Source organism: Bombus vosnesenskii, unplaced genomic scaffold (assembly GCF_011952255.1).
Source record: "Bombus vosnesenskii isolate JDL3184/JDL3185 unplaced genomic scaffold, Bvos_JDL3184-5_v1.1 scf7180000013265, whole genome shotgun sequence".
Classification (NCBI taxonomy): Eukaryota; Metazoa; Arthropoda; class Insecta; order Hymenoptera; family Apidae; genus Bombus; species Bombus vosnesenskii.
The window spans coordinates 7,468,770-7,496,240 of NW_022882925.1; the positions used below are offsets into that span (position 1 = coordinate 7,468,770).

General features: G+C 33.0%; 6 protein-coding genes and 1 long non-coding RNA gene across 13 annotated transcripts; 4 read left to right on the forward strand and 3 right to left on the reverse strand.

Moving 5' to 3' along the window:
• The first annotated feature begins 313 nt into the window (after window positions 1–313).
• On the forward strand, window positions 314–2,264 carry LOC117243037. Of its 3 annotated transcripts, XM_033510191.1 has the most exons (5): window positions 314–1,001; window positions 1,172–1,286; window positions 1,397–1,593; window positions 1,671–1,835; window positions 1,938–2,034. In XM_033510191.1, exons 2-5 carry the CDS (start codon window positions 1,182–1,184, stop codon window positions 1,996–1,998), a joined length of 528 nt encoding a protein of 175 aa, XP_033366082.1. In that variant the 5' UTR covers window positions 314–1,001; window positions 1,172–1,181; the 3' UTR covers window positions 1,999–2,034. The 3 variants fall into 3 exon arrangements, with proteins under 3 accessions (XP_033366082.1, XP_033366083.1, XP_033366084.1); XM_033510192.1 differs by lacking the exon at window positions 314–1,001 and having other exon boundaries at window positions 1,015–1,286; window positions 1,938–2,264; XM_033510193.1 differs by lacking the exon at window positions 314–1,001 and having other exon boundaries at window positions 1,015–1,286; window positions 1,671–1,825; window positions 1,938–2,264.
• Window positions 2,265–2,669: 405 nt separating this feature from the next.
• Window positions 2,670–6,445, forward strand: LOC117243036 (meteorin-like protein). Its single transcript, XM_033510190.1, has 3 exons — window positions 2,670–3,766; window positions 4,636–5,287; window positions 5,386–6,445. Exons 1-3 carry the CDS (start codon window positions 3,633–3,635, stop codon window positions 5,599–5,601), a joined length of 1,002 nt encoding a protein of 333 aa, XP_033366081.1. The 5' UTR covers window positions 2,670–3,632; the 3' UTR covers window positions 5,602–6,445.
• On the reverse strand, window positions 6,248–11,340 carry LOC117243034 (testis-expressed protein 2). 2 transcript variants are annotated; one of them, XM_033510187.1, is made up of 5 exons: window positions 11,229–11,340; window positions 10,583–10,675; window positions 7,472–10,463; window positions 7,291–7,363; window positions 6,248–7,195 (listed from the first exon to the last, which is right to left on the reverse strand). In XM_033510187.1, exons 2-5 carry the CDS (start codon window positions 10,629–10,631, stop codon window positions 6,863–6,865), a joined length of 3,447 nt encoding a protein of 1,148 aa, XP_033366078.1. In that variant the 5' UTR covers window positions 10,632–10,675; window positions 11,229–11,340; the 3' UTR covers window positions 6,248–6,862. The 2 variants fall into 2 exon arrangements, with proteins under 2 accessions (XP_033366078.1, XP_033366077.1); XM_033510186.1 differs by lacking the exon at window positions 11,229–11,340 and having other exon boundaries at window positions 10,583–11,217.
• A 266-nt stretch (window positions 11,341–11,606) lies between these two features.
• Window positions 11,607–16,359, forward strand: LOC117243035 (serine/threonine-protein kinase/endoribonuclease IRE1). 2 transcript variants are annotated; one of them, XM_033510188.1, is made up of 13 exons: window positions 11,607–12,027; window positions 12,106–12,235; window positions 12,312–12,354; window positions 12,438–12,817; window positions 12,899–13,118; window positions 13,215–13,444; window positions 13,534–13,871; window positions 14,021–14,181; window positions 14,271–14,557; window positions 14,655–14,951; window positions 15,089–15,264; window positions 15,382–15,573; window positions 15,660–16,296. In XM_033510188.1, exons 1-13 carry the CDS (start codon window positions 11,914–11,916, stop codon window positions 16,032–16,034), a joined length of 2,943 nt encoding a protein of 980 aa, XP_033366079.1. In that variant the 5' UTR covers window positions 11,607–11,913; the 3' UTR covers window positions 16,035–16,296. The 2 variants fall into 2 exon arrangements, with proteins under 2 accessions (XP_033366079.1, XP_033366080.1); XM_033510189.1 differs by having other exon boundaries at window positions 11,890–12,027; window positions 12,106–12,248; window positions 15,660–16,359.
• Window positions 16,360–17,611: 1,252 nt separating this feature from the next.
• On the reverse strand, window positions 17,612–25,651 carry LOC117243042 (putative inorganic phosphate cotransporter). 3 transcript variants are annotated; one of them, XM_033510201.1, is made up of 4 exons: window positions 25,531–25,651; window positions 21,355–21,590; window positions 19,858–20,755; window positions 17,612–19,191 (listed from the first exon to the last, which is right to left on the reverse strand). In XM_033510201.1, exons 2-4 carry the CDS (start codon window positions 21,553–21,555, stop codon window positions 18,836–18,838), a joined length of 1,455 nt encoding a protein of 484 aa, XP_033366092.1. In that variant the 5' UTR covers window positions 21,556–21,590; window positions 25,531–25,651; the 3' UTR covers window positions 17,612–18,835. The 3 variants fall into 3 exon arrangements, with proteins under 3 accessions (XP_033366092.1, XP_033366093.1, XP_033366091.1); XM_033510202.1 differs by lacking the exon at window positions 25,531–25,651 and adding an exon at window positions 24,863–25,051; XM_033510200.1 differs by lacking the exon at window positions 25,531–25,651 and adding an exon at window positions 24,113–24,606.
• On the forward strand, window positions 24,422–24,924 carry LOC117243048. The gene is made up of 2 exons (XR_004495378.1): window positions 24,422–24,515; window positions 24,605–24,924. It is a non-coding gene; the product is annotated as an uncharacterized LOC117243048 (long non-coding RNA).
• LOC117243045 (baculoviral IAP repeat-containing protein 5) lies at window positions 25,244–26,432 on the reverse strand. Its single transcript, XM_033510205.1, has 4 exons — window positions 26,272–26,432; window positions 25,926–26,129; window positions 25,734–25,854; window positions 25,244–25,651 (listed from the first exon to the last, which is right to left on the reverse strand). The coding sequence occupies exons 1-4, from the start codon at window positions 26,283–26,285 to the stop codon at window positions 25,538–25,540; spliced, it is 453 nt and encodes a 150-aa protein (XP_033366096.1). The 5' UTR covers window positions 26,286–26,432; the 3' UTR covers window positions 25,244–25,537.
• Between the last annotated feature and the right edge of the window lie 1,039 nt (window positions 26,433–27,471).

Genomic DNA, 27,471 nt, shown 5'->3' on the forward strand with positions numbered 1-27,471 from the left:
TCGACCGCACACGTTTTCAGTACGTTTTCTAGCCCTACCCTGATCGAACGTAACGCCGAACGAATTCCATCATTCTACCGTTCTACATTCCTCTCCATTCAATCGAAATCGAATGTATCACACGTAGATTTTAACGAAATCTAAGATGGAAGAAAAAGGAAAAGGCAGAGAGTGAGAGAGAGAAACGGGAGAAAAAGAAAGAAATTACAAAATTAATCTTTAAATTCACACAATCGTGAAAATAATAACAGAACAATAATTTTACACTAGAAGATGTAAGAAGATACTAAGGAGATACTAAGATGTAAGAAGTTTTTAGATTATTAGACTGCTCAATAAATTTTATCCGTAATACTAGTATTTATTTTTATGTTTACTCCTATAACGTTTCTCAAGCTTGTGTCAGTTCCTATATATTTTACAAAATTATTCAGATCTTTTGCTCTTGTACTTTCTCCGCATTTTACTGTTATAACCATAATGCAGAAGAAGTTACTAGATAATAGAAATATTTCTGTATTAATTGTATTCAATATTAAAAGAGTTGCTTAGTCAATTTAAAGTTATTCCATTACAATTAATTGAAATTTACTTCACCTATCATTTTACTATGACAAGCTACTTCATCTGCATTTCCAATCGTTCGTTCTTTTACAGAAACCTGTTATATTGACACAGGGTAAATTTCTTGTCAGGCGGTAACGATGATTTCGTCTATGTTTTTAGCACACATATCTCCTTATCATTTTAATGTCACATGTTACATTACCGACATATCATAGAATAACTACGAAATTAATAGTGGTTAGAATTAAAATAATCTCCGTGAAATTAAGAATATGATGTATAGTAGAACAGGATACATCTAATGAGTCATCAACTCATCACAGATCTTATAATTACAAATAAAAGAAAGAATTTCATTTCCTTATACATAATATTTGTACGTCAATTTTACAAATTCTCATTTGAGAGAATAAACAATTGATTGGGACGGTTAGGTAACCCACACTCACACACATTCTCTCAAAAGAAAATATCGAATTCTTCATGTTAGATTTCACATGTTTTAATCATCGTAATAAAATTTTGATAACATATACTATACGGTCGTATGAAATCTAGTTACGTATCTGACATTTATTTTTTAGTAATAACTGAAATTTTTTAGTGACAGAAACATGAGTGAAGATATAAAATGCTCTCAATACGATGTTAAACAAAATAAAAAATTGTCACACGTTTTCCCTTTGCAAGCATCTGGACGATGTCAGTCTATCAAAGAAGTAAGTAAATTCGTCTACATTGTTCTGCTACATATATCATATGATACACCACATTTCTAGCCAGGTTATTATACTTGTTCAATTCCTTAAATCGCAAATCAACTTTATAGAGTAACGTGACGCATACGATATGTAAGGAACAAGATTACTTGAATGAAAGAAATATTTTCAATATATTCCATTTTCTGCTCTCTCATGTGATCATTCATCAACCAGCAGATCCTATCCAATACTTGTATGAATTGCTCGATGATTTTATATTATTTAGATCGGGGCTCAAAGAGCCACGATTACTTTGGACAGAAAAGTATGTTACGTTACTGTGGCCACTGTCACGTTTGAAAATGTATGTGTGCATATTTCATTCTTATTCCATTTATTCAGGCATCTTAATGCGATATTCGAAAATATTCTTTTCCATGATTCTGAATTTTTACCTTTGGATGGTTTTAAAACTGCTATGAAAACGATGGGCGTGCGTTCTTACGATCCATGTCCAGATCAGCTTGTCCGAGGATATGTAGATCGGCAAACTTTTTGTACGGAAGCGTAAGAGATAACCTTTCGTTGCCTTATCTAAGATGGATTTACAAATTGCGCTTGAATATTTATAAATCAAAAAAGAATGGGAATGTTCGTATTCTTTTCCAGATCGAACAGCATGAAAAATGAATTGTTGCATATGGCGACCGAAACCAGTCGACGTACATAGGCGTGAAGCAGAATAACTTATAATTCCTTTGCATATTGTATACTTTATCACAAAGCGTATATATTTTATGTCTATTTATTATTAAATATATACAGTGGTTCACGAAAATATTCGAACACTTATCATGGAAAATTTTTATGATATATTAATTAATAGAAATTTTTTATATATATTATGTGTGTTATACAAAACATTTTGAAATTTCATTAGCAATGTATTGAGACTCGATCTCATGATTATATACTGATAAAATTTGAAAGAAATCTGTATATGAAAAATGTGTATACAAACTACAAAATATTTAGCGCAAACATACGTTTCTTAAAGGTCACAAAGATGTTTAAACAATCAAATATTCATTATATTAATAAACCCCGATATTCAGCGGAATCATCTTTGTATGTTTAAGATGTTTGTAGTAAATGTCTTGCAATTTCTATATGTATTTTCACGTTGATTTCAATATCCAATGTAAATATAGTAATAGTCATATCATAAAAGTTTTCTACAGTAAATGTTCAAATATTTTTGTGAGCTACTGCATTATTACGATGCAAATTTTATTTATATGAGTAGAAAAAAATGAATTTCTTTTGGTAATAAATACGATCAACGATATGTTCTTGTATCACGTCGAAAAAGTATAGAAACGAAAGGAAACGAAAACGAGACAAGACGAGAACAGAAACATGACAAAGCCACTCGAAGAACCAACCAGAGAGAGGAGAGAAGGGTGAGAGTCAACAGACGAAGCGAGTCGAGGTAAAACGAGTCGACTCGAGTCGAAGTGGACTCTAACGAGCATGGTAAAGAACGTCAGGCTAGAGAGAAAGTGAGTGAGCGTGCGTGCATGCGAGCAAGCGAGCGCGCAACCAAACGATATAGTTCGAAATAGTTGTGCACAAGTTGTGTAAACGGTGTGGCACGCGTAGCTGATCAAACCGATCGAGATTTGCGTGTGGTTTAACTTCGCCGTACTATAACATCGCCTTGTGATCAAACCTTTCTACTTTCAACGCATTCAATGGTAACAAGCATGATCCTTCGAATTTCCTCCGTCGTGTTCCTCGTGCGTACACCATTACACGATCGTTCGACGAAGAATACGCAGTGTAGAAACCAGAGCAAGTAGTTTACACCAGTGAGCGCAATCTAAGGACATTCGTGATTTATTTTGTCTTTGAATTCTTTAACGCTAGACTATTACTACATCGTTATGCCATTCGCATTTCTAACAACGATGGTTAATCTGAAATCAAGTATCGTGCTTTCCTGTAACAGCGACGAAATTATATTAGGAGAGTGAAATATCAATATTTCGAAGAAAGAAGAACTTTACTGTCGAATACCTGTACACGCATTCGTGTACAATCTTTTTGCTAACACAGTACCGATTTTCTTTATACTAGTATACATACATATGTGTAAGGAAAACGTACATATATACATGAATATTTTCCCTGTAAAATTGTAAAAAATCATAACCAACGATGTTGAAAACGTATACTACCACTGTTACTACTGCGAGTTAAATCGAATCTGGAATTTAAGAAACATCGGATTGGGAAGATTTCCTTTTGCAGAAATGCAAATTCTAATTGAAATTTAGTCGAAACGATACGGAATCACGAAAAATGAGACCGCTCACATTTATGGCCTGTTCGGTGCTTTTACTATCTTTACTGCTACTCATTAGCATCGTGTCATCGGCCCCTTCCTATGAACATGTTGCCCTTCAGGCTGCCGACCAATGTGATTGGATTGGAAGGTCAGTATTCTTTATTCTTGTTATATTCTCGATTTCGATCGGTCCATAAAAAATTTACATATTCAGTTTGAAATATTATGAAATATTTGTAAGCTTGTCTTTCTATCCACATTTCTTTCCAATGATTTACTCCGAAACCCGCGCAATTATCATTTTCCCTCCAATTGAATCTGTTACGCAAAAATTTCATCAATTTTATCCCCACGTTTACATTTAGGTGCTTATGCATACCTGTATATCTTTTTAAATTCCTCTTGATAACGGGTAACGAAACCATGTATGTATCTAATAAACATATATGTATATATATGTACATATACATATATATAAACTTTTATTAAGCGCGAAACCAGTCGCCCGACTTACGGTGAAACCGGTTTTCCTCGTCCAACGAACAAACACAAGCAAACCTAAGAAAGATCGCATGGACTGGACTAGAGCATTCGATTTATCATCTCTTTCTCCTTTATAAGGGAGAATGAGTGGCCTGCGTGCATGTATTTATGTATATCTACGTATGCATGTATGTACGTATATATGCGCAAATAGAAAGAAATGTACAATAAGCTAAAAAAGAAGAATGATTACGTGGCCAAGTGCAGTTGTCGATAATAACCATTATCATCCTAAAAAACGAAAGAACCGTTTCTGCTGTTATAATTCCATTTCAACTGGAGACTTAAAAAAGAAAGAATCAAGATGATATAAAGATACAGGGAAATTGTCTGAGTATCTTTCATCTCTGGAATATGTATAATATACCAAAATATAATATGATTGTAATCATATACATATAAGAAGATAGAAATAAGTAATGTATATTTAATCAGGACGTAAATAATTTCTTTCTCTGCCTGATTACGTTGCAGCGGAGGTGGAGGTCGAGGTGTTCGACCAGTATATCTGCGATGTTCCAGAGGAACGGTACTTTGGCGGTATCCACGAGGAGCTTTACGAGTTGTTCTCTCGCCCCCTGTTTTAGCTGGATTCGTATCGAAAGCTAATTACGGAATGAATCACGGAAAGGGCAACGTCAATAAGAAGAACGACAGCTATTGGAATAACAACGATGACCCATTTCAGTTATCCGGTTTCCGTACTTGTACCAAAATTTCAGGTCCAGTACGAGTATATCTGGAAACTCATGGCAAACTTCGGTCAATATACTCGCCGAGGGACGGCAAAGATATAGCTTCACATAGATGTTTTCATGCAAAAAAACAACCCGCAGCACTTTACATAGAAGCGGAAGAATTTACGTTGGGTGAACTTCACAATGCGAGATTACAATACGATTTAGAAGTACGGTATGTCGACATTCGACAAGGAGTATCGCAACGATTTAATGATGAGGAGGAAGACTGTAGACCGTGTACTATGGATGAACTAGCTAAGGCGTATTGTCAAAGCGATTTCATAGCCAGGGGTACCGTAAGTGCTGTCCAGAGACGACCAAATTTAGAAGCTGCCGAACTCGTCCTTAGAGTAACAAAAATTTTACGTCGGATCGAAGAGAATGAGGTAACAGCTTTTCCTTGTCTCTTTTGCTATATCTGTTCACAATTGTATACATAGACATGTTTGTAAATTAACGTTCATTTTGATGCATTTCGAAACAGAGTAACAACGATGCAGATCCTACCGATTCCCATGACCGTAAAAATGTTCGTGTAAGGGTGCCAACTGCCTGTGATGCACGTCATGGCCAAGGAGAATTTGTGATAATGGCTAAACGAAGACTCGGTGATCTTGTTCTGGTCTGTGCACCGAGAATAGAAACTTGGGCAAAGACAGTCCGCGAATTGGAAACTGCACCGTGTGTTCTTCAAAGTTAGCACACCCACGTTCCAAAAATCGCCTGTAAATAATTTATTTTCCTATTCTGCGTTGTATGAATATCGATCTCTAAACTGTGATATTGTTTTGTGGAAATTTTATCGTGAGAAATACATGACTTTTTAGCAATATAACTAACAATTTCCATCTATCTCTGTTATGATTATGTATCCCGAATTTTAACCGAGCGGTAGCAATTGTTTGAATGTGTGTTTAGAATTTTAATCTAATCAATCGCCAATCGTCAATTTAGAAATTTAAACGATTATGAATACACTTCTAATTCTTATTTGTTTCATATATTTATACAAGATTAAAATTTCAATCTATATGAGTTCACTTGCATTACACATTGAAACGTTAGTTTAACAGTCACATTGTGATATGTACACACACGAAAAATCAGTCGTAGTGTAGAAATAATTTACAATTATTATGCTATGTTCGAAACTAATAAATATTCGCGTTCAGTTTATTTCATATTTCGCAACTCTGACTGTGAAGTGATCAATTTACAATCCTATATTATAGTAATGTTTATAAATAATAAACAATTACTCTATCGTTAGATTTATATTGAGTTATATTACTTCTCAATCATCGATACCATTGATGCAAAAATAATCATTGATGTCGTTGAGACACTGTTGTTATTAATATTATTATTATTATTATCACAAATAATACGTATTAAGCCCTTTTTGTTTTACACGATGTAAGTTTTACACATTGCCAAAGCGAAGGAATAACACGATACATGGTCCCAAAGAAACGATCAAAAATTGACATATTGAAAATTTATGTAAAATTAAAAAATTACGAATCAATATTTTCATATGGTGTGCAAGAAACAATGCTTGAGAAATAAAAATTGATCACCATTTACTAGGACGTATTTAATACAACTTTAGTTGTTATTAGTCTGTTCTTAATTCTTCATTCAATTTGTTCTTAATTCAAATTCGTTGCTTTGGAATAATTACAAGCGTTTCATCATCTCTTTTCTATTTCATCGTAATTCTTTTGTCGTCAAGTTTGTTTATAAGTTATAATGCACATATAAGAAGAATATATTGCAACAGCAATACTATTGAGAAGCGCATACACGCGAAATTTTGCAACGATAATATATTTGTCATTTGCTGGTCGAATATACATTGCAATTATGAATCAGATATGGATATTCTACACGGTAGTTCATTTATCAATGGATTATGTACAATACGATACGACAATCAGAATTTTTCATTTATTATGCGATTATCGTATTGTTGTATAAGGATAATTAGGACATAATGGTAAAATGAGATCGTCCATATTTGGCAAAACAACCAGTTTTTCAAATTCCCTGAGTAACTTAGTTTCTATCCATTTTGTTATGTAAACGATATTAACTGTTCTCTCACCAACCGCGGGTTTTACGGTAAGACTCACTTTCGGTACAGGCTTAAAACCGTACCATAAACGATCGGATGGTGCTGGTGGAATGTTTAATGATAGACAACCTTCAATACTTGAAACGGTAACCATCAACCGAATCTCCGTATTCGAAACACCTTCCATAGCCCTTCGAACATAGGACAGTTCGGTGGCCTGATAATTGGAACACATGAAAAAGCAAATATTAATAGATATTGATCTGAATGCTACTAAATAAATTTTTAGAAAATGTAACAAAACATATTTACATGTTGAAAATATTTATTTGCAGCTATTTTATCCACCATACTAAGAAATTTTCTTCCAGATGATTGTGTAGATCTGCAAAAAACAAACGAAGAAAGAAAGAGAGAAAAGAAAAACCAGATAGATTAAGATATCGACGTAGAAGGAAATGAATGATAAAATGATATTACTGTTATAACTTACGTTGTTTCTTTGGATATATTGTACGATTGTGTTCTAGAATTATCACAATCGTCTTCTGTAGACGTTTCTGGCGTATCTTCTACATCACTATCGAAAATTGGTGATCTAGTTATTACTTCGTTTGATTTTTTTGTTGAAATAATCGTATCATCAGGAACTGATCCAGTTCTTGTCAATTTCATTAAATTCAATTTTGTTTCAACAGTCATAGTCAAGGATCCTTTATATGTTATATCTAAATTAAGCCAGAGACCTCTTTCGTTAATTACTGGTTTTGTTACATTGTGAATAACAGGAGATCCTTGACCTATTGCTACCTCTGAAACCAAAAGGCACTCCATAAAATATGGTAGTTTTATGTTGGATAACTTGCGTTGTATTTTATCCTGTATAAGATGTATAGTTTCAGGACACTTGCGTACGTCGAAAAGTATACGAGCTATTAGACAATTAATCCAAAGTGAGTTTTCAGCAGATGTGGAAATTGCACCTTCTGACATTGGCGAACAGCTACTATCCAAGTATTTTGCCATATAAGCGTTATAATTAAGCTCAGGTATGGTTTCGTGTGAATTACTAGCTGAAAGAGAGCTTTTTGATTCTGCGTTGATTTTATGTTGCGTTGATTGAGTATTAGGTATAGTGGACGACGTATCAATCGCAAACAGTAATGAATCATTTTTTTTAACGGATCGAGATGCAGCTAAAATTAAACGTCTGTACCAATCTTCTTTTTCACGATCAGTTCTGGCAAAAATAAATATTTTTAATTTATTTTTTCGTTCACCATTATTATGGTGTTCTCCTCCCTCATCCCCCTTCCCATCCCTCCCCTCTTCCTCCTCTTCATCTTCCTCCTCCTCTTCTTCTTCCTCCTCCTCCTCCTCCTCCTCCTCCTCCTCTTCCTCCTCTTTTTTCTTATTTCTTTTCTTGTGTACTTTATTATAATAATAACTACCATAGTCATCAATTACCATCTGTGCTTTTTCTTCTTCTGATTTTTCTAAATCTTGTCCTTCTTTCCGTCCATTCTTTACTTTCTTTTCATAATCTCTTTCTCCTCCTACTTTTGCTGTTATTTTCTTCCCTTCCTCTTCCTCTTCCTCTTCCTCCTCTTCATCATCTTCTTCTTTCATCTCATTCTGCCTCATTTCCTTTCTTTGTGTGCTTTTCTGTTGTTCTTCTTTTCTACTCTGCTTTTCCTCTTCCCACTCTTCTTCCTTTTCACTCCATGTTTTTACAATTGATTTCTTACAAGTTTTTATCTCGCTTGATATATCTTTTCGTTTCTTTTTTTTTTTATTAGTACTAGTGTAACTCTTTCTCAAGTCTCTTCTTATTTTATCCTCCTCTTTCTGTTGTTCCTTGTAGTCTTCATCCTTCTTTTTCAACTTCTCTTCCATATAAATTTCTGTTTCTTCATTCTCTACAAAACATTCTTCGTATTCGTTGTCAAGATAATCACTAACTGAATCATAATTATAATTTTTATTGTCATCGTCATCTTCATCGGTATCTTCCACTTCCACAAACTCACAAAATTCTTGTTTTACTATTGGCTCCTCATTCTCCATATTGACAAACAAAATTTCATTCTCATCTTGTGTTTCTCCATCTAATTTTTTTGTATACTTCTTATCAAATTTATATTTGACTTTTTCTTTTAGGTCCATTTTGTGATAACTATTTATCGAATATTCATCATTGGTTGTACTTTTCAAAATTACATTACAAATTAATGCTTCCTTTTCAAGGGCTATACAAATCGGATATTTTTTACTCCATCTTCTTCTTCTGGCAAGCCCGTGGGGAAGAAGTTCTATCTTTGCTCCAGTTAAATTATAAGCTCTCTTTTTAATGAATTTTAATTTATGTTTAGGCTCATCCCAGACAGCCTTCTTTGGAACTTTTATCCTGGTTTCCAGAATACGCAAAATATTTTCCTCCATTCTGAAGAAAACAGACTTTGTGCGTGCCACGTGATAATTATTCGGTTCATAATTATAAGGCAATTCATTTAACCAACCTTGATATCTTTCAACCACAGCATGTTCCTCTACAGCTGGAATCTCTAAAACATGTATTGGCTGACTAGAAAGGCATTCTTCATCTGGCAAAGTGGTTAAAATCTTCTTCAATTTTGTTACTATGTCATAGAAGGTAACAGTTACAAAAACACCCATCATAAATCCCAGTAAATACTCTGCTAATGGAATAACGTAATAAATGCAGGAAATAGCAATGAGAACAGCAATAGATTTATATGTTGCTTGGCAAATTAATTGTTTAATCAATTGTAAAAACACAGTTTTGAAATCTATTTTCTTTGAAAATGTTACTGAGCTTGTATAGGTCTGTTGTGGGAAAATGTTATAATTATTGTTACTACTAGGTGGCTCTGAATTTGATGAATCATTTATTGAAGAGGAAGGAACATCTTCGCTGATGTTTTGTGGAAATTCAGAAGCTTCAATGCCACTCTCAACACACTCATCCTGTAAACTTTTGTCTTTTAAGCCAGTTTTTACTCCAGAAAAACCTACGTATCTGGATGCATTGCCTCTTTTACGAATATCATCCACCTTTTCATCGCTAGGTGTAACACAGCCTTGATCCTCTAAATCACTGACACTTGAGCTTTCTGCTTTGGAATGACGTCGTTTCCGTTTGTCACTTTTTATTTCAGACAGTTTTTCCTCGAATGTCTTGGTTATTTTTCCTTTAATATCGGAGAATACTTTCCATGGATCCAGGGATGGCGGCGTACCTTCTAGCAAAATATTTTCCGCACTGACAGAACGGGTTTCCGAGTTGTTTTCGGAAATATCCGACTCGTGAATGCATCTCGATGGAGTAGAAGTTACTTTGGACGAGATCTTTTCGCATTCAGGTGTTAATCGCTTCTCTTCGTCTGTGCTAGGATATATTTCTTCCAATTCATCGTCACTAGCATGGTAATGAATTACAGGAACTGAAGTTGCAATAGGTTTACCTTGCCGAAAGAGAAACAAACGATCGATCAAGTACCTTTTGTCATATCGCTATTACGTTAACTCTGTAAAATAGATACTTATTTATCGGATTTTACCTATCTATCTAAATTAGTCTCACCTTTTATCATTGCCAGTGTTATTTTTCTCGGGCTGTGTTTAGCACTCATGGTCGAAGCGAATTGGTTCGATAATCAGCCGATTCATAAACATCCTTTAACGTACATCATCACGAATGTCGACTACGTTATTGCTTAGAACGATAATCATTTTATCATTTCTTATTAATCTCTTACTATCACTTTAATCTTTTCTTATGATAAACATAATCAGAGAAACATTTGCGCGTTTATTTTCAACACCCAACTTTTGGATTCGTGTGATCCAAATATGTGCACTTATATATAAATATATATATGTACATATATGCACATATAGATACTGTATTCACACTAACATCAATGTTTAATAATAATATCTCAAATGTATACAAATTTTACTTTGTACGCACTGCCTTAAAGTTAATACTTTGTCCAAAATTATTCATATTTTTTCCACTGATATTTACTACTTGTCTCATTTTATTAAACCTATATTTCCACCATATACGCTTTGCTACGTTTACATAAAATATTTACAGTATATACTATAAATGTCAAAATTAACCAAAAATTAAGACAGTTGAGTTGTGAGTCGAGCGTTAAGATTATGCAATAGAGTCAATTACAAATTACTAATGTTTCGTGCTTATTATTAAACATACTTACAATTAGTGCATTGTATTGACAATACAATACTTTGGCATACGCGATGCACATGAGCCACGTGTCCATGACGTTATCTATGTATACTTTGGATGTATGCGCGAATCACTGAGTTATCTGCTGCGTCTCAAATATTTTAATATTATACGTTTTCTTCTTACTCTTAAAATTCCCTATTAATCGTGATGAGTCATTAAATTATTTAATTCTATCTATAATACATCAGTTTTGAAAGTAAACAAGCTGTGTATAACAAAAATTATGCATTTTATTTTTGTTAAGATATATACCATGTGAGATTTTAGTTTATGATTATCTTTCAACGTATACGTACTTAGTAGTACCTACGCGAATAGCAATGTTAACTGTGAAAACAAACTTCTATCGGTTTTTTAAAAAGTCATTAAATTTATATCACGATACTCAATATGTATGTAATATTAAGTATATATGAAGCAAAAGGAAGACAAAGTATTTTGTAACAGACACATTTGACGATGGGTATTTAGGAGAGATTTTCAAAAATTACGAAAACACTTGGACGAGATGACGAAAAAAGTCGTCGTTTGTTATAGAGAGGGATGTAAAATTAGAATATCGTACCATTTTATAGATATAGTTTATTGCTTTTAAAACACCTATTTATTTTGGTTAACATATAAACAACTAATTACATAAAATACAAATCATGCGATTTGGGCTTATACTAATCTTTTTGACCATTGGACTTTTCATTGAGAATGTCTGTGGTCAAACTGAAAGATCACAGAAATCGGATTATTTTAAGACCTCTGAGGGAGAAGTATGTTGATGTTTTTGGTTCTTCTAATGTACATAATTAAAAAGTTTCCTCTATAAATTTAAGATGAACTTTTTGTAGCATAAACAAAAGAGGGATACGGAATTAATACCAGAGCAAGATGATCCTCTCTTAATATTTTCTACATTAGATGGTTCCTTGGTTGGTATAAAACAACGCTCTGGGAATGTGCTCTGGCGACAAAGCGATGGTATTGTTAATAGGTATAATTCATAGGATCTAGCTTTTACCAAACTAGTATAACCATTTTTAAGCATTTGTTGCAGAACCAATTGTCAAGGTACCAGTTGATCTTGGCAGGACTTCCATGTGAGTATATTAGAATTTATTTTGTGAAAGTATTGTTGTAGTCATAACTCAATTATTATTATTAAGTTCTGTGCTTGTTTCAGGCCTATGTTTTTACCAGATCCAAAGGATGGTTCTTTGTATATATTTGGGGCAGAAACTGAAGCTCTAAAAAAGCTGCCATTCACCATTCCACAACTTGTGACTAATAGTCCTTGTCGTAGCAGCGATGGAATATTATATACTGGTAGAAAGATTGATACTTGGTTTGGCATTGATCCTAGAACTGGTGAAAGGAAGCAACTACTAGGATTTGATGAAGTTAAAAATACTTGTCCTCTAGAAATGCAGAATGTTGTATTTATGGGACGTACAGAATATAATATCATGATGGTGGATAGCAAGCAAAAGAATCGAAAGTGGAATGTTACGTTTTATGATTACACCGCTACAAAAATGGAACCTGAAGGAATAGAAAATTATGGTTTGACCAATATATAACTTTTACATATTGCTTTGTTATATGATATATTACCATGAATGCAATAGCAATTTTATTTTATAGATCTGGTTCATTTTGCGACAAGTTCGACTGGACGGATTGTTACTGTAGATAGAAGATTAGGAATAATTTTGTGGGAGCTGGATGTACAGAGTCCAGTGATAGCAGTGTACATCGTAAGGGAAGATGGCTTGTTAACAGTTCCTTTTACTAGTGTTGCAGATCAAACTTTGAATCTTCTTCTAAAACGTTTTGCAAACAAACCGAGCGACATTCAATTATTGTTAGTAATTGATACTTTTATAAATTGCTTGATTCAAGTATTCATCATTATTGTTTTATGTGAAATTAATTCACAATACCTGTTCTCTTTTCACAGTCCAACATTATATATTGGCCAACATAGACACGGACTGTATGCCTTACCATCTCTTGTAGATTCAACAACAGCCACAATATCGAGTAATATTGGTCAGTTGCTACTTGAAGGTCCATTATCAGTTCCACAATTAGCAAAAAACGACAATGGAAATGTTTCTCTGTCTAATTCATATTTTGACAATACTGACTTTATTGCTCAGACTGGATATCAGGCAGTCATAACACTAGGTAATGGTAATGATTAAAAATAATTGATTACTTTAATTAATACTAATATTATTTACTAACTGAATTTTGTGAACTTATTTGGAGAACAGGTCACTACGAAATACCAGCTGAATATAAATTGCAGGATCAACAACCACTTCAAATTACTGGTCGGTCCGATCCTGTCATCGAAACATTACCTTTGCAATATTTCAATTCCACAAAACAATCATTATTCAGCTTACAAAATGATGATAAATTTAACAACAATGGAAATAATGGATCGTGGCGTGAGTTGATGCAGAATACTTATATAATGGGCAAGAATTGGCTCAGTCAGCAAGAAAATAAAGGATTAAAATTAACGTTAGTCGTATTGCTGGGATGTATACTAGCAATGTTCTGGTACTTTAACGCACAATTTAAGGAGTTTCAACAACTTTCTCAGGTATGTTTTTTCTTTGCATTGGTGTACATTTGTTTTTCATTATATTTAGTTTTTCTTTGCTATTAGTGTATTAGTTCTATCTATATCTCTAAAAAGTAGCTAGTTTACGTCATTGGAATTTCTAAACGATCGACAATTTTTTATCACAGGGTTCTCGGGAAAATAGTAGTACCAATGATTATTATGGAATGCGATTAAACACACTCGTAGTTCCTGAGGATATAGGTGAGGGAGTAGTCAAAGTTGGCAAGATAACTTTCGATACTGGACAAGTTTTAGGCAAGGGGTGCGAGGGAACATTTGTATATAGGTAATATAGAAGAAAGATAGTATGCTTTCTCACTGTTTTAATTAAGCTATACAAAATATATGACATTGGAATTTTATACATATTTTCAGAGGTAGTTTTGATGGACGCTCTGTAGCTGTAAAGCGTTTGTTACCAGATTGCTTTACATTTGCCGACCGGGAAGTAACACTGCTCAGAGAATCGGATGCGCATGCAAATGTTGTGCGATACTTTTGCACTGAGCAAGATAGGATGTTCAGATATATTGCATTAGAATTAGCTGAAGCGACTTTGCAAGATTATGTGGCGGGAAAGTACGATAAACGAAAAATATCCGCGAAAAGCATTCTGCGACAGGCTACATCAGGATTAGCCCATCTCCATCTTCTTGACATAGGTAAGTTTTAGGTTTCCCTGTGATCGCTAAAACACTAAATATATCTATATCAGTATTGTCTTTTTAACAACTTTCTGTTTTTCCTTTTGAACGACAGTGCACAGAGACATCAAACCTCACAATGTGTTATTATCAGTCCCAGGACCACGCGGAGAAGTAAGAGCTATGATATCGGATTTTGGTTTATGTAAGAAACTTCAATTGGGTCGCGTGTCCTTTTCGCGTAGATCAGGTGTAACAGGAACCGATGGTTGGATTGCACCAGAAATGTTAAATGGGAACAGAACTACTTGCGCCGTAGATATCTTTTCTCTTGGCTGTGTGTTTTATTATGTTCTTTCTGATGGAAAGCATCCATTTGGAGATCCATTACGGCGGCAAGCTAATATTCTTTGTAAGAATATACATAGTACTTCGCTTATTTCCAACTTTTGTTTATTTTATTGAGTGCGGATAAAACTGCATCTTCATTCTTTCTCTTTTCTTTTTCGATTTCTATTTCTGACAATGAGCAAATTTGATATATCATAGGCGGAGAAAGTGATTTAATGGCACTTCATGATGGAATTTCCCAGAATGACAAAGAGTTGGCGTTAGTGCTTATAAAAGCAATGATCGCAAGTAATCCATCGGAAAGACCACCTGTAATGGCGGTCCATGATCATCCAATATTTTGGGAACCTGCTACAATTCTTGCATTTTTTCAGGTGCTCTATTTATATTATTTCATACCTTCTTGTATTTAGATTATTTTAGCTATTTCCTATTAACTATTATCAAGGATGAAATTCATCCTTTCCAATTCCTTTTAATTTGTGAATTAGGATGTGAGCGATCGAGTGGAAAAAGACCAGATCGACAGTCCGGCCTTAATTGCACTGGAATCTAATAGCATGCGAGTGTTACAAGGAGATTGGAGATTAATTATTGACATAGAAGTTGCAACTGATCTACGAAAGTATAGAAGTTATCGTGGCGAAAGTGTTCGAGATTTACTAAGGGCATTACGAAACAAGGTTCGAGTACAAACATAAATTGTAAAGATCGAGAGAATGACGTTTGAATTTTATTTTTCGTTAATGGTTCTAATGATTTGTTGTAGAAACATCACTATAGAGAATTGAGTCCGCAAGCCCAAGAAAGCCTTGGGTATATCCCCGACAAGTTTACCGATTATTGGCTCTCTAGATTTCCCACTTTACTTTCGCACGTATGGTGTGCTATGCAAGGTTTCCGCGAAGAGCCAACATTAAGGGGATATTACCACGCTGATTACATATTCGCAAATACTTGTGAAACAGAATCTTTACAGATACAAAATACGCGACCGACAGATTACATGATAACGTCAAGTCCCTGGAAAGTCCAAGATAATATAGATTGGAGTCCGAATAGAGCAAGATGTCGTGGTCAACGAAGAAAACACGAAAAGAAAAAACTAGAAATACCAGTTGCTTGGACCTTACCTTCGAATTAGAGAATCAATGAGTTGTGGTTTTATGTTATTTTATCAACATGATGTATATATGTACTTCATTAGCGAAGAGATGAACGTACCTTTTCAGAAATGCGCTCAAGTAACGACACTGCAATTATCAGTAGATTTTTTAAAAAAGGTCAACTAACTCACTAAGCGGTGCAAAAAATTGAAAATATTTGTAAATAATGCGATACTAGTAAAGAATATTTGTAAAAAAAGAGGAAAATAAAAAAAGACAGAAAGAATTCATCGTGTTAAATATAGATCGTTTATTTTGAAAGTGGTGCAGTCCATTTTTTGGTTGTTTCGAGAAAATTAGAGGTTAGCATATTAGTCAATTCAAAAATATAGATTATGTCAAGTCTGGAAATATTTTTACTAATTTATCGATATGTAATTTGATTATATAAATTTCTTTTAGGCGAATTTAACTAAAATAATATTTATTTATAGGCTATCAATGGACTTACACCATTTTCATAATTAGTCAATTGTAAAAATCATTTAATTTCAATTGTGAAAAATTAAATATCACTTAAAATATATTTTGTATGAATCCTATTTTGTTTATAAATAATAACATAATAGGAGTAATATTTTTTATTTTGGACGTTAATTATATTTATATATTGTCAAACTTAACATAAAATATTGATATTATTTATTTATGTTTTTTATGTTGTAGTGTTTCGAAATATTCATGATGCACAGGAAGTATATAAGGTAATAACTGCTCCATATCCTTATATTTTTCGTATGTAATAGGTCTGGCATCGTTATACAAAGGCGTCAGCGCGGTTCTTTCAAATTTTAGCGGTTTTCCCTGATATGTAGGTGATAAATCTAATGTCTTAAAGTCTGTGCCCTCCATCGATGTTTTATACAAAACAGTGTACATACATACATAAGAGTATAAATATCCAATATATTTTCAGTCAGTTTATCTTTTCTCCGTTATTTTTTTTTTTACTCGTTTTTGAATTGCGTTTTGTAGATTTTTTGTTGAAATGAAATTCTCTCGTTTCATTTCGTGTAAAATAAATCTTTTATTTTGTCTACATTGTTTTATAACATCATAATAATCCTGTGGTGCGTACAAAAAATTCTTTTTTCGTACTACCCCGCCACCTATGTCTATGGAAATTGGACTTACACCACTTTCATAATTAATCGCTATGCAATTTCTTTTATTGGCCAATTTTAAATTGAACGCATTTGCATTTGTAAGCATTGGCATTTTTTAAGATGTTAAATATTAACTAGTTATAAATAAAAAGTTTAAACTAAATTAATCACAAATTATATGATATCTCATTTTTTTACCAAAATGGACTTACATCACTTTCAAAATAAACGGTCCATATATAGTATACCTAAATATATATAAAATTTGTCAACTGTTTATGTAATATTTGCTCATTTGCTATAAAAAGAAAAACAGGACAAAATTTGTTTTCGATATAAAAAATATTACCTCAATGGTATAAAAAAAACGGCTTTTGTTTACGTAAAGTGTTCAACTTTATTACTTATTGTTAGTTGTGGTGTATCATTGCTGTAGTAAATGTCTGATATGATAAAATATTATTAGTTTATTGGTATAGAAAGAAAGATTCTTGATTACATAAAACGTTAAATGTCATTTTTGAGTTACGTCGTATCATTGCTGTACTAAACGAGTGGTGTGTAATATGTGATAAAATATTATTACCTGCTATTACTACTTGCTTATACAAAACGGTAAATCTTAGTTTTAAGTTATGTCATATCGCCGTTGCAGCAAATGAGGGATGCGCGATTTATGATAGAATTTTTCGAATCATAATTATGAATAGTAAATAATAACAATCAAAAAATACATGTATTTTTTCACGTCGCAATAAAGAGACAAATGTAGAAGTTTATGCCAATATTTGCCGTACATGTCATATGTTTTATACTCCTATTCATAATATATATGTTGTCATTCATATATGTATAAGTGTATACGCACACGTTTTATTTTAAACAATCATATATATATATCTATATGTATAGTTTTTCATCATCTTCTCATTTATTTTAGAAACAATATTTAACGATGTACACACTTACTTTAACACACGTAGTTACAAAATATTTTTCAGGTACACTGAATCTCGTTAGTCGCGAGAACACGTCAATGTAACATAATAGCCAGATGTGTCTTTCATTCTCGCTCGTTAACGTGTGTTCGATGTAAATGTATCTACACAGTTGTTCGACTTATCATTCGTTTCGAACTTGGACTAGACAGAAGAAGAGAAAGGAAAGATATTAACTACCGAAAAATTTGAAATACTATTAAGGCTGTACAAAATTTCGTTCCCTCACCATATTTTCTCTTGTTCTTTTTCTGTTTATGATATCCCTTTGTTATACATTATATTCAATATTGCATAATCCGATAAAGCGTGATAAAAGAAAATATAATTAAGGAAGATATTTTGCTTAAGAAAAGAATGTTTTCATTCCTGAAACATTAATAAGAAATATCGGTTTATAGAAAGAAACGAACTATATTACACTTAGAGGTCTAATACATTCCATAAACGAGTAGACGGAATGACTTTTTTTAAATTAATAGAAAATCTAGCGAGTATAATAAGGTAGATAGTCATGAATATAAACGACACGGATACATGTTTTATGGTTTAAGTTTAACGAATCACTTATGTATACAATGCACAAAACTTATCTGCATGTATCTAATATGTATCTCATGCATATTCTATTCAAGCTGTAAAAATCGACGTGTGTTGATTTTTACGCGAATTACATTAAGTCGAAAATATTTTCATTCGCTCTTTAGTTTTACCAACTTCTCCTTTTTCGTTTGCAATTTTCATCCGTCTCTCTTCTCTTTCCCTTCTGACAAATTCAGGATCGTTCCAATACTGAACTTCTCCGTTTGCATACAGTACAAAAATCAGATTAGTCAAGACGAAAACAACAAAAACAATCCAAAATACGAGTCTCCATTGGGCAAGTGTCTGATTCGGAGTTAATTCACTAACGATATACGGTGTCAAAATACCGGTAAAAGCGCCTATTCCATTCACTAGAGCCATTAAGGTGCCAGAATAGTTTGGACTGAGATCTAGAGCATTCACCTTCATTCCTGGATAAAATGTACCTAGAGTAGGAAAAAGAAAGAAATAGAGTTTATAATCAAATGGGAATAGAAATTTCCAAATTAAGTCGAAAGAAAGAAATTGAAGAGCTCACAACAAAAACGACCATTTTCCATGTTTATCTTTTTCTAAAAAAGCGGACTCTAACATTTTAAATTCCTGTTTGATACATTTGAATTTTTATTAACGAAATATTCATCATATTACAGTGAATATTCATCATATACAGTATATTATCTCGAAAACCAAACTGATTAATTTCATCTGTCAGTATCTAATCCCTTAATTTCATTACATAAACACACGATTAACATTTAATTCTCAAGAAACAAATTTTGAAAGATAACATAAATAATAATAAGTTTTGAGATAAATTTAAAAAGCAGTATTTATAAAATCACCACTTTTCCGTACTTTTCAATTTATAAAGTTGATCAATGTGGTTTCTGAACGGCTCAATTATTCTACGCATATCTCTAGTTAATTTTAGATTAATTAGATTAATCGTGAACAAATTATATTTTTAAGCCCGATTTCCGTAATATCGATTGCACAATATTGAGAGTTTCAATTCTGGTTACTAGAATGTGTTATCATTTAAAAAATTAAAAATGTTGATAAGAGCCGTTTTTGTTGTTATCCAACGTATTGTATATATGTATACATACCCATTAATGTCGTACCAACGGTAAACATAATAACAACAGTTGTTCTGTCACATTCGGCATAAGATGCACCTATGATGAATGCTCCTGGTCCGAGCGAGGCAATGGTAGTACCCAATTTACGTACATTAGTACGTGACATTAGGCCTTTCGTGATCATCCAGTCGGCTAAACAAGATGTCACTACACTACAAATCCACATAGTTAAATAGGGTAATGCGGAGAGTAATCCATTGTCTTTGATCGAATACTTGAGTACGCTGCTCATATATTTCGGAAGGTCATTGACCAAGGTGAAAAAGCCCCAATCATGACCAACTTGTGCCGCTATTAGTGCCCAAAGCGGTACAGATTTAAGAAGGTGTCTCCATGGAACCGAAGGTGGCTTTTTATGCGTATGCGCGTGCATCCTTTCTTGTAGAAAATTTCGTTCTCTTTCGGATATAAATGGATGCGTGTCTGGATTATTGAAGCACGTTACCAGCCATATCAAAAACCAAAGAATTCCGACACTACCGAATACGTAAAACACAGCCGGCCATCCTATCGCCGAGTAATGAATAATGAGACCGGACAAAGAGTTGGCAAATACCGTGCCGAGTTGAGCACCGGCGAATACCAACGAACCGATCATGGACCTTTCTTCAGGTGGTGTCCATTGGGCCAGCATTGCGTTTAACGCCGGGAATGTTGTCCCTTCGCAGAGGCCCATTAACACGCGTACGATGATTAGACCTATTGCTTCTCCATATTCTACGACGAGCGGTGTAATTAGCGTGAAAACGCCGGTCGCCAATATACCCAAACCGAGGGAATATTTCCCACCGAATTTTTCAGACAACATCCCTCCAGGTAGATGTGTTATCACATAGCCCACGTAAAACGACGACAAGATAATACCCTGAACGAGGAAGATTAAAAACGTGTATTACAAGTGCATATAGAAATACATATGTACTATAAGGTACAATTTGTAATTATTACAATATTTTTTCTTTCGATATCGTAAGTATATATCATTCATATATATATATATATATATATATATATATATATATATACACATACACATATACACTGCCTGCCGTAAGTATTAGAAATCTAAAGTATTTGTTTAATTTATTGGAAAACTCCAGAATATCTTAATTTACTTAATATTTTACGTTATAAGGCACATCTGATACAAATGAAATAACAGATTTAAAATAACATAATTTAGACGCGCATACCACAATGATTGTCTCAAAAAACACCTTGCTAATAAGCTTAGAGTACTGGAACCTCTAGCAAAAGTGAGAATAACATGTGCATTGTTTTTACCAAAGAAGTAGTAATAGAAGTAGTACCTTGGCAGTTCAATGCGATTAAAAAAAAGTAATATAATTAGAAACTAAAAGCAGTGAAAAGCATTCAATTTGTATTAAATATCAACAGGTGTCTGCCTACTTATACGTATGACAGGCAGTGTACATATGCACGTATGCGCGTGTGTGTTTTTACCTGCATCGTCTCACTCCACTCATACCGTTTTGCGTACGATTGCGTGCCATTGTTACCCCCTTTCCCACTCTCATTCCTGACCGGGCAAGTATTGTCATAGAAGTGTGTCGTATTCTCATGCATCGGAATTACCATCTCGGTAATCGTAATCGACAAGCAGACTCTCATCGCGTAAGCGTTAAAGAGCGCCAAAAAACCCATTATTGCGAATATCCATCGTTGCGGTATTCTTCCACCTGTGTGCATGTAAACATATCTCTTATTGGTAATAGCGTCGATAAATAAACTCACGCTGTCATGTCGCAAAGAAGAAAGCCCGAGGTTAACAGCGCGGAAGGAATGACGATTAGCAGCGGAGCCTTTCCCCTATTGGCAGCTGTCTAACGAACCGTACAAACTTATCTAGGTAAAGGTCAGATTCCTTGCACGTATCACTGACTTCGGCATAGCGCATAATTTCGATTTCGAGTTGTGCTTATTGAAAAGGTAAACGGCAAACGTTGAACCAACAAGGAGTACAAGAGAGGAATGGAAGAAGAGGAAAGAGCGAGCGAGAGAGAGAGAGAAATTCGAAAACGAACATATCCTTGAAACAAAAGGTCATACTCCGATATTTAGCGATTCCGGTAACGATAATTCGTGATCTGTTTTTAATTATGTAATTATGATCTGAAGGGACTAAAGTTACGGACGACATGTTTTACAAATAGAGGAATTGAAATTCCATTCGCGGTCATCTGTTATTAGCATATCATGTATCAAAATGTAAATGTCGAGAAAGAAAAAAAGAAGTGAAACATAACCAGGAAATAATAGGCGGTTAAATTCTATCAATGGTCAGATTAGAACTCTAACCAAAAGATTAATAAAAAGCTGGGCGACAAGATGATGATAAAGAATATTTGTATATTGCAGCAATATATCGAGACCCACGAGAAGAGTGCTACTTGTGTAGTTACGTAGACGTTATCTATATCGTTTTCCTTACTTATAATGTTCTGTCTAACATTTTTTCATTTTCCAAGATGTGTTGAAATATCTGAAGAAAAATATTTTTTTTACTTTCTAAATAAAGTTATATTATACAGACTGTAACGAAATAATGACTAAATATTTTAAAAAGAGAAATAAAAACGGTGCAAAGAAAATAATATATAACACTACAGTTCCCTTCAATTTCGAAATGGTAAATAGAACATTTTAAATTAAAGAGGATGGTATGAATATCTATATCTATATACGTATACAATAAATTGTATTCTGTGTCACAATATCAGGATGTTAGACGAATTTTTCCTTATTTTCTGGTATCTATCATTATTCAAGCATCATTGACATCTTCATATCGTAAATTTTTCTATTTGTAGGTTTCAGTTACGCATCAAGTAACTATATGTATTGAATCAAAAGGAAAAATCACATTTTTTTTAGATGATAATGAATTATGCGCAATTGACAAAAATAAAAAAAAAGATAAAATTGAAAGGATATATATGCGATACGTGTCTCCTAAATCATTAATGATCACTCCTTATTGATCCATGATACAATCAAACGATCGCATAAGTTTTTGTCACTCGGGTTTTTGTTTAAATATCACCAGACGCAGCATCAACGAGTTTATCTTATCTGACACGATATAAGGAAAATCCAAACATAAGAGGCCAAAAACTACCAATAATGATCATATCGGCAGACAGAATCGCTGATTCGCCGTAAAGATAACGAGAAAGCGATTGTCGGCTTATTTCGTAGATACAAATGATCTTAATTGCTATAATTCTGTCTTATATGTGGAATTAGTTATTTTCCTTACTTCGGTCAACCTTCTCCAGCTGCCGTTCTACATAAAACCAGTCAATGTTATATAAAATCTCCCTTTAATCGGAACACGGTATTTTTCGTATTTTTCACCTTTATTTTTACGTCACGTTCAAAAACTTTATTCATGAATTTTTTTAGTTCTTTTCCGTTCTTCACTTTACACGTTACGTTACTTTGCTTCGTTCTTCTTTTGAAGGTAAAGCAATCGCTTTTTTTAAATGCTTTTTTGTACCATGCGCAAAAGAATTCAAAGAATTCTCGATAAAAATTCAAATACATCACCTAGTTACAGATTACCTAAGATAACGACAGACTATTATTACTGATTTCATCACACATCTAATACTACAGATCACGGAACTTCCCACAATGTTTCTCTAAATAACGTTGACATTTTTCTGCGTAAAAAATTATTTGATTAAGCAATAACTACCATAAATGTAAGAAATCTGCATCGATAGGTATGTAATGATAGGTAACTCTACATCGCTTATGTACATTTCGTTGATCGTTAATTGTCAAGCTACAAAGCTAAGGAAGAAATTTATTACCACGATACCATGAAATATTAATATTACTTTTTTTTCAACAAATCATTTACGTAACTTTTATCGCATATGTAATTGATTTACCCACATAAGATTATTCTCCTTCTATCTCATTCTTAATCTATCTCAATTCTTATTCTATCTCACGAAACGAATAATTATCGAATAGATGAAGCAAAATCCACTAATATCCAGTTCGAGATACAAATTGTGGAAATTTATTACGGGAAATAATAATAATGAATTTTTGTACCATTTAAATAACAATGTGGTACTCGGTGCGTGTAATTTTTTCTACAAAAACTTGGTCGTCTTACTTGCAACGAGAGATCGGATTTGTAGGAAATTAAATAATATTACATTTACAAAATGCAGGTGGTACTTACAACATATTTTGCAGGTGGACAGCATCGTGCGAACGAAAATATATTCTGTGACGATTGATTATGATTGGAATGAGAAACACATAAAAAATTACACGCTTGAAAATCAAACATAAATTGTATGAACGATTCGAAGGCAAATAAAATACATACGATCGCGTTCTTATTTTAGTCTATATACTCGGCGCAGCGAAAGGATAAATCTAGCCAACGAAAATCACGAAAGTTTATGAACAGAGGCGGTAAGAGGTATATATGCGTACCCCGACTACATGTTACGATTGACTGAATCGATGCTCTCTGTGCGAATTCATTTTATACTCGTACACGTGCTCCTCACTAAACGCAAAAAGGGAAAGGAAACGTGGATAAGACGCTAAGCGTATTAGTAAAAGTTGACACGAAGGTATGTCTAATGTTAGGGGATGATAACACGCAACGTATTATGTACCCATTTTTGATATTTTTTACTTGTTTAATATCAACCACATTAAGTGCTTTGATTCGTCGAGAGAACGTTGAAGGTAAGAGGCATTAGCCAGTACATAGATTGATTGCATTCTTTCGATTAAAGAGGAAACACACTTATAAGCATAAGGGTAGGAGGGAAGAAGAGAGGAAAAGTAAAACAGAAGAAGAGAGAAAAAATAGAAGAGAAGAAGACAGAAAACATCTTTCGTTTGCGGTTATATCTTAATAATACGTATTTTCATTTGAAAAATTAGATGTATATGTATTGGATGAGGTATTTACTTTACAACTTTTCTGTACAACATGATTGATTTATCCTATTTATTAAAATTCCTTGAAACAGATTCCAGTTTTCTGAACAGAATCCATAATCCGAACAAATTAAAGGTTTAATTTTAATTTAATTAATAAGCGAGTAACTAAACCGTAAAATTTTCTTGACGTATTACCGGATCATCGGCAGAATTACTTAAATTCAAAGACGAGATTACGATATCGTAATATCCGTATATGTATGCTAAACAGTTGTTGTCTATCTTTTTAACATTAATATTTCGTATCAAAATTAGATAATAAATTGGAATTAAGATGTCACTGATAAAATTATACAAGTTTGACAAGAATGGACATTGTAAATTGCTTTAACGAGATAAGTTCCCAATGTCTTCTACACTTCAGTTTTATTGCTTTTGCTAATCTTAGATCATTATCAAATGAATTATCTCCTTCTTTCTTGAGTATACAACACAGTATTATGTATACTATTTAATTTACAACAGAAAACAAAAACATACAAGAGAATAAGAAAGAAAGGAACAGGAGTAAACACTCTCACCAAAAGGAAGATATAGTATTATTTTCTCAGTGACAAATTTTATTAGAGAATAAAAAAATTAAGTCATAGTTGTATAAATAGAACTATGCACATAACCAATCTTGGATTACTTTACCAAAATCTTAACTCTGACATTTAGAGTTCTTTCTTAATCCTTTATAAATGTGAGGTATTTCATGTACTAGTCGAATACTTTCTTCTTTTGCCTTAGCTATAGCTTTGTCCAACTCACGTGTCTATAAAATTTATATACATAGATCCTCTATATTTTCCATTATATCTATAAGTAATTAATTCATTTCATAAAGTAATACTTACGCATTCTTTTACTGTATATTTTTTGAACAAATCAAATAACTCATACACAGTCCATGAAGTCTCATCAGGTTTTCCCAAACTGATAAAGAAACATTCTGAATGATGTTTTACATGCTCGTTCCTGAAAGTAATTGGAATTAAGTTACATAGTTGGCATTAATACTAAATTAATAAAATCATTCCAATACATACCATGGATCATCATCAGGATCCCAGCCATCAAGTTGTTTGGAACAAATAAAACATTCAACCAAGTCAGGTTCTTCCTTACCACCTACAGCAAAAAAACCAGCAGCAGCCATTTTCTCAGGATTACATGAATTATCAGAGGACTGAAAAGGCCAATCTTCGAACGTCTTTAATCTACCAATTTTCCAAAACATTGAATCGTGCTCTCTAAACAAGCGAACATATAGCTAATTTAGGTTATACTGCATATTTGATCTTTATACTGAGAATTAAGTGATATAGATTATCGTAACAATATCATCAATTATTATTATAAGTAGAGAGTAAAATAATATAAAATGACGCTTACGGTAGTAAATCCATAATTGTATAAAATACGAGAATTTTTATTTTCAAGCAAGATACGTTACGTTAAAATCCACCGCGGTCCACATAAACACATCATAAGTGCTGCGATCTATGCCTTCTTTACGTCATAATCTATGATATCCTATGCAGACGAAGTACATGAATATGTATGCAAGTCGTATCAGTACTGTGAATCTGCATATGCATTTTTGTATCTTATAATTTTGAATCTGTTTTTACGTCATATGAGATTTCATCGATTCAGTATAAATAAGATTCAATTAGTATAGGTCTAAATCTAATATAATTATAGAATGACAAATTATTATTATAAATAAAATACTATGATATATATTTCCTTCTTGAATGAACCGTTGATTCTATGAGAATCTATGTATGAGAAATTATGTATATAGTATATAATATGTAGTATATAGTATGTAGATGTTATTACTATGTTCTTGACCTTTTCGGTACGAGTGCTGTCTATGCTCGATAACCACCGAATACATACATCCCCACGGTCGTCTATCGACTAATATCAATAATAAATATACGAGGCAACTAATAAAAATATTTACGTCAAGTACCATTACGCGGCGGATGAGCGCCGTACCGAAGAGGGTGATTTTTTTTCCAATAAATAGTTTCATCTTCGAAATTGTTAATGCTATGATTATTATGTTACATTTTTATTTTTATTCTTGTGAATCGAATTCAATCCCTTTGCAGTTTATTTTTTATTATTACAATTCAGTGTAATATCAAATGTTTCCTTTCCATAATATTTGCAAACTAAATTTATTTTCTTTTTAAGTATGGCTATTTGCATGTAACAATGTGTATCGGTTAAAGTTTTCATTTTCACTTAGAGTTTTAGACTGTCTTTTAGGGACAAAAAACCAACCAAATAAAGAGTCTTTCACCTGGAATAGATGACAGAATCAACGTATTATACTTAAAAAAAATTGTTTTATATATTTTTACTTCTATGGTAATATTTTTAATTCACGGATCATTATCGTATAAATATCGCAATAATTCTGGAATATTCTTACCATTAACTGCAATTTCATCACTAGGTTTTTTCAAGAAGGAAAAAATCAAATACCAAGAAATTACGAAACTAATTATAATAATAACGGGCAAATAAGGATGTATTGAGTGTACAATACTACCTTCAGAAACGATATTTTGTTAC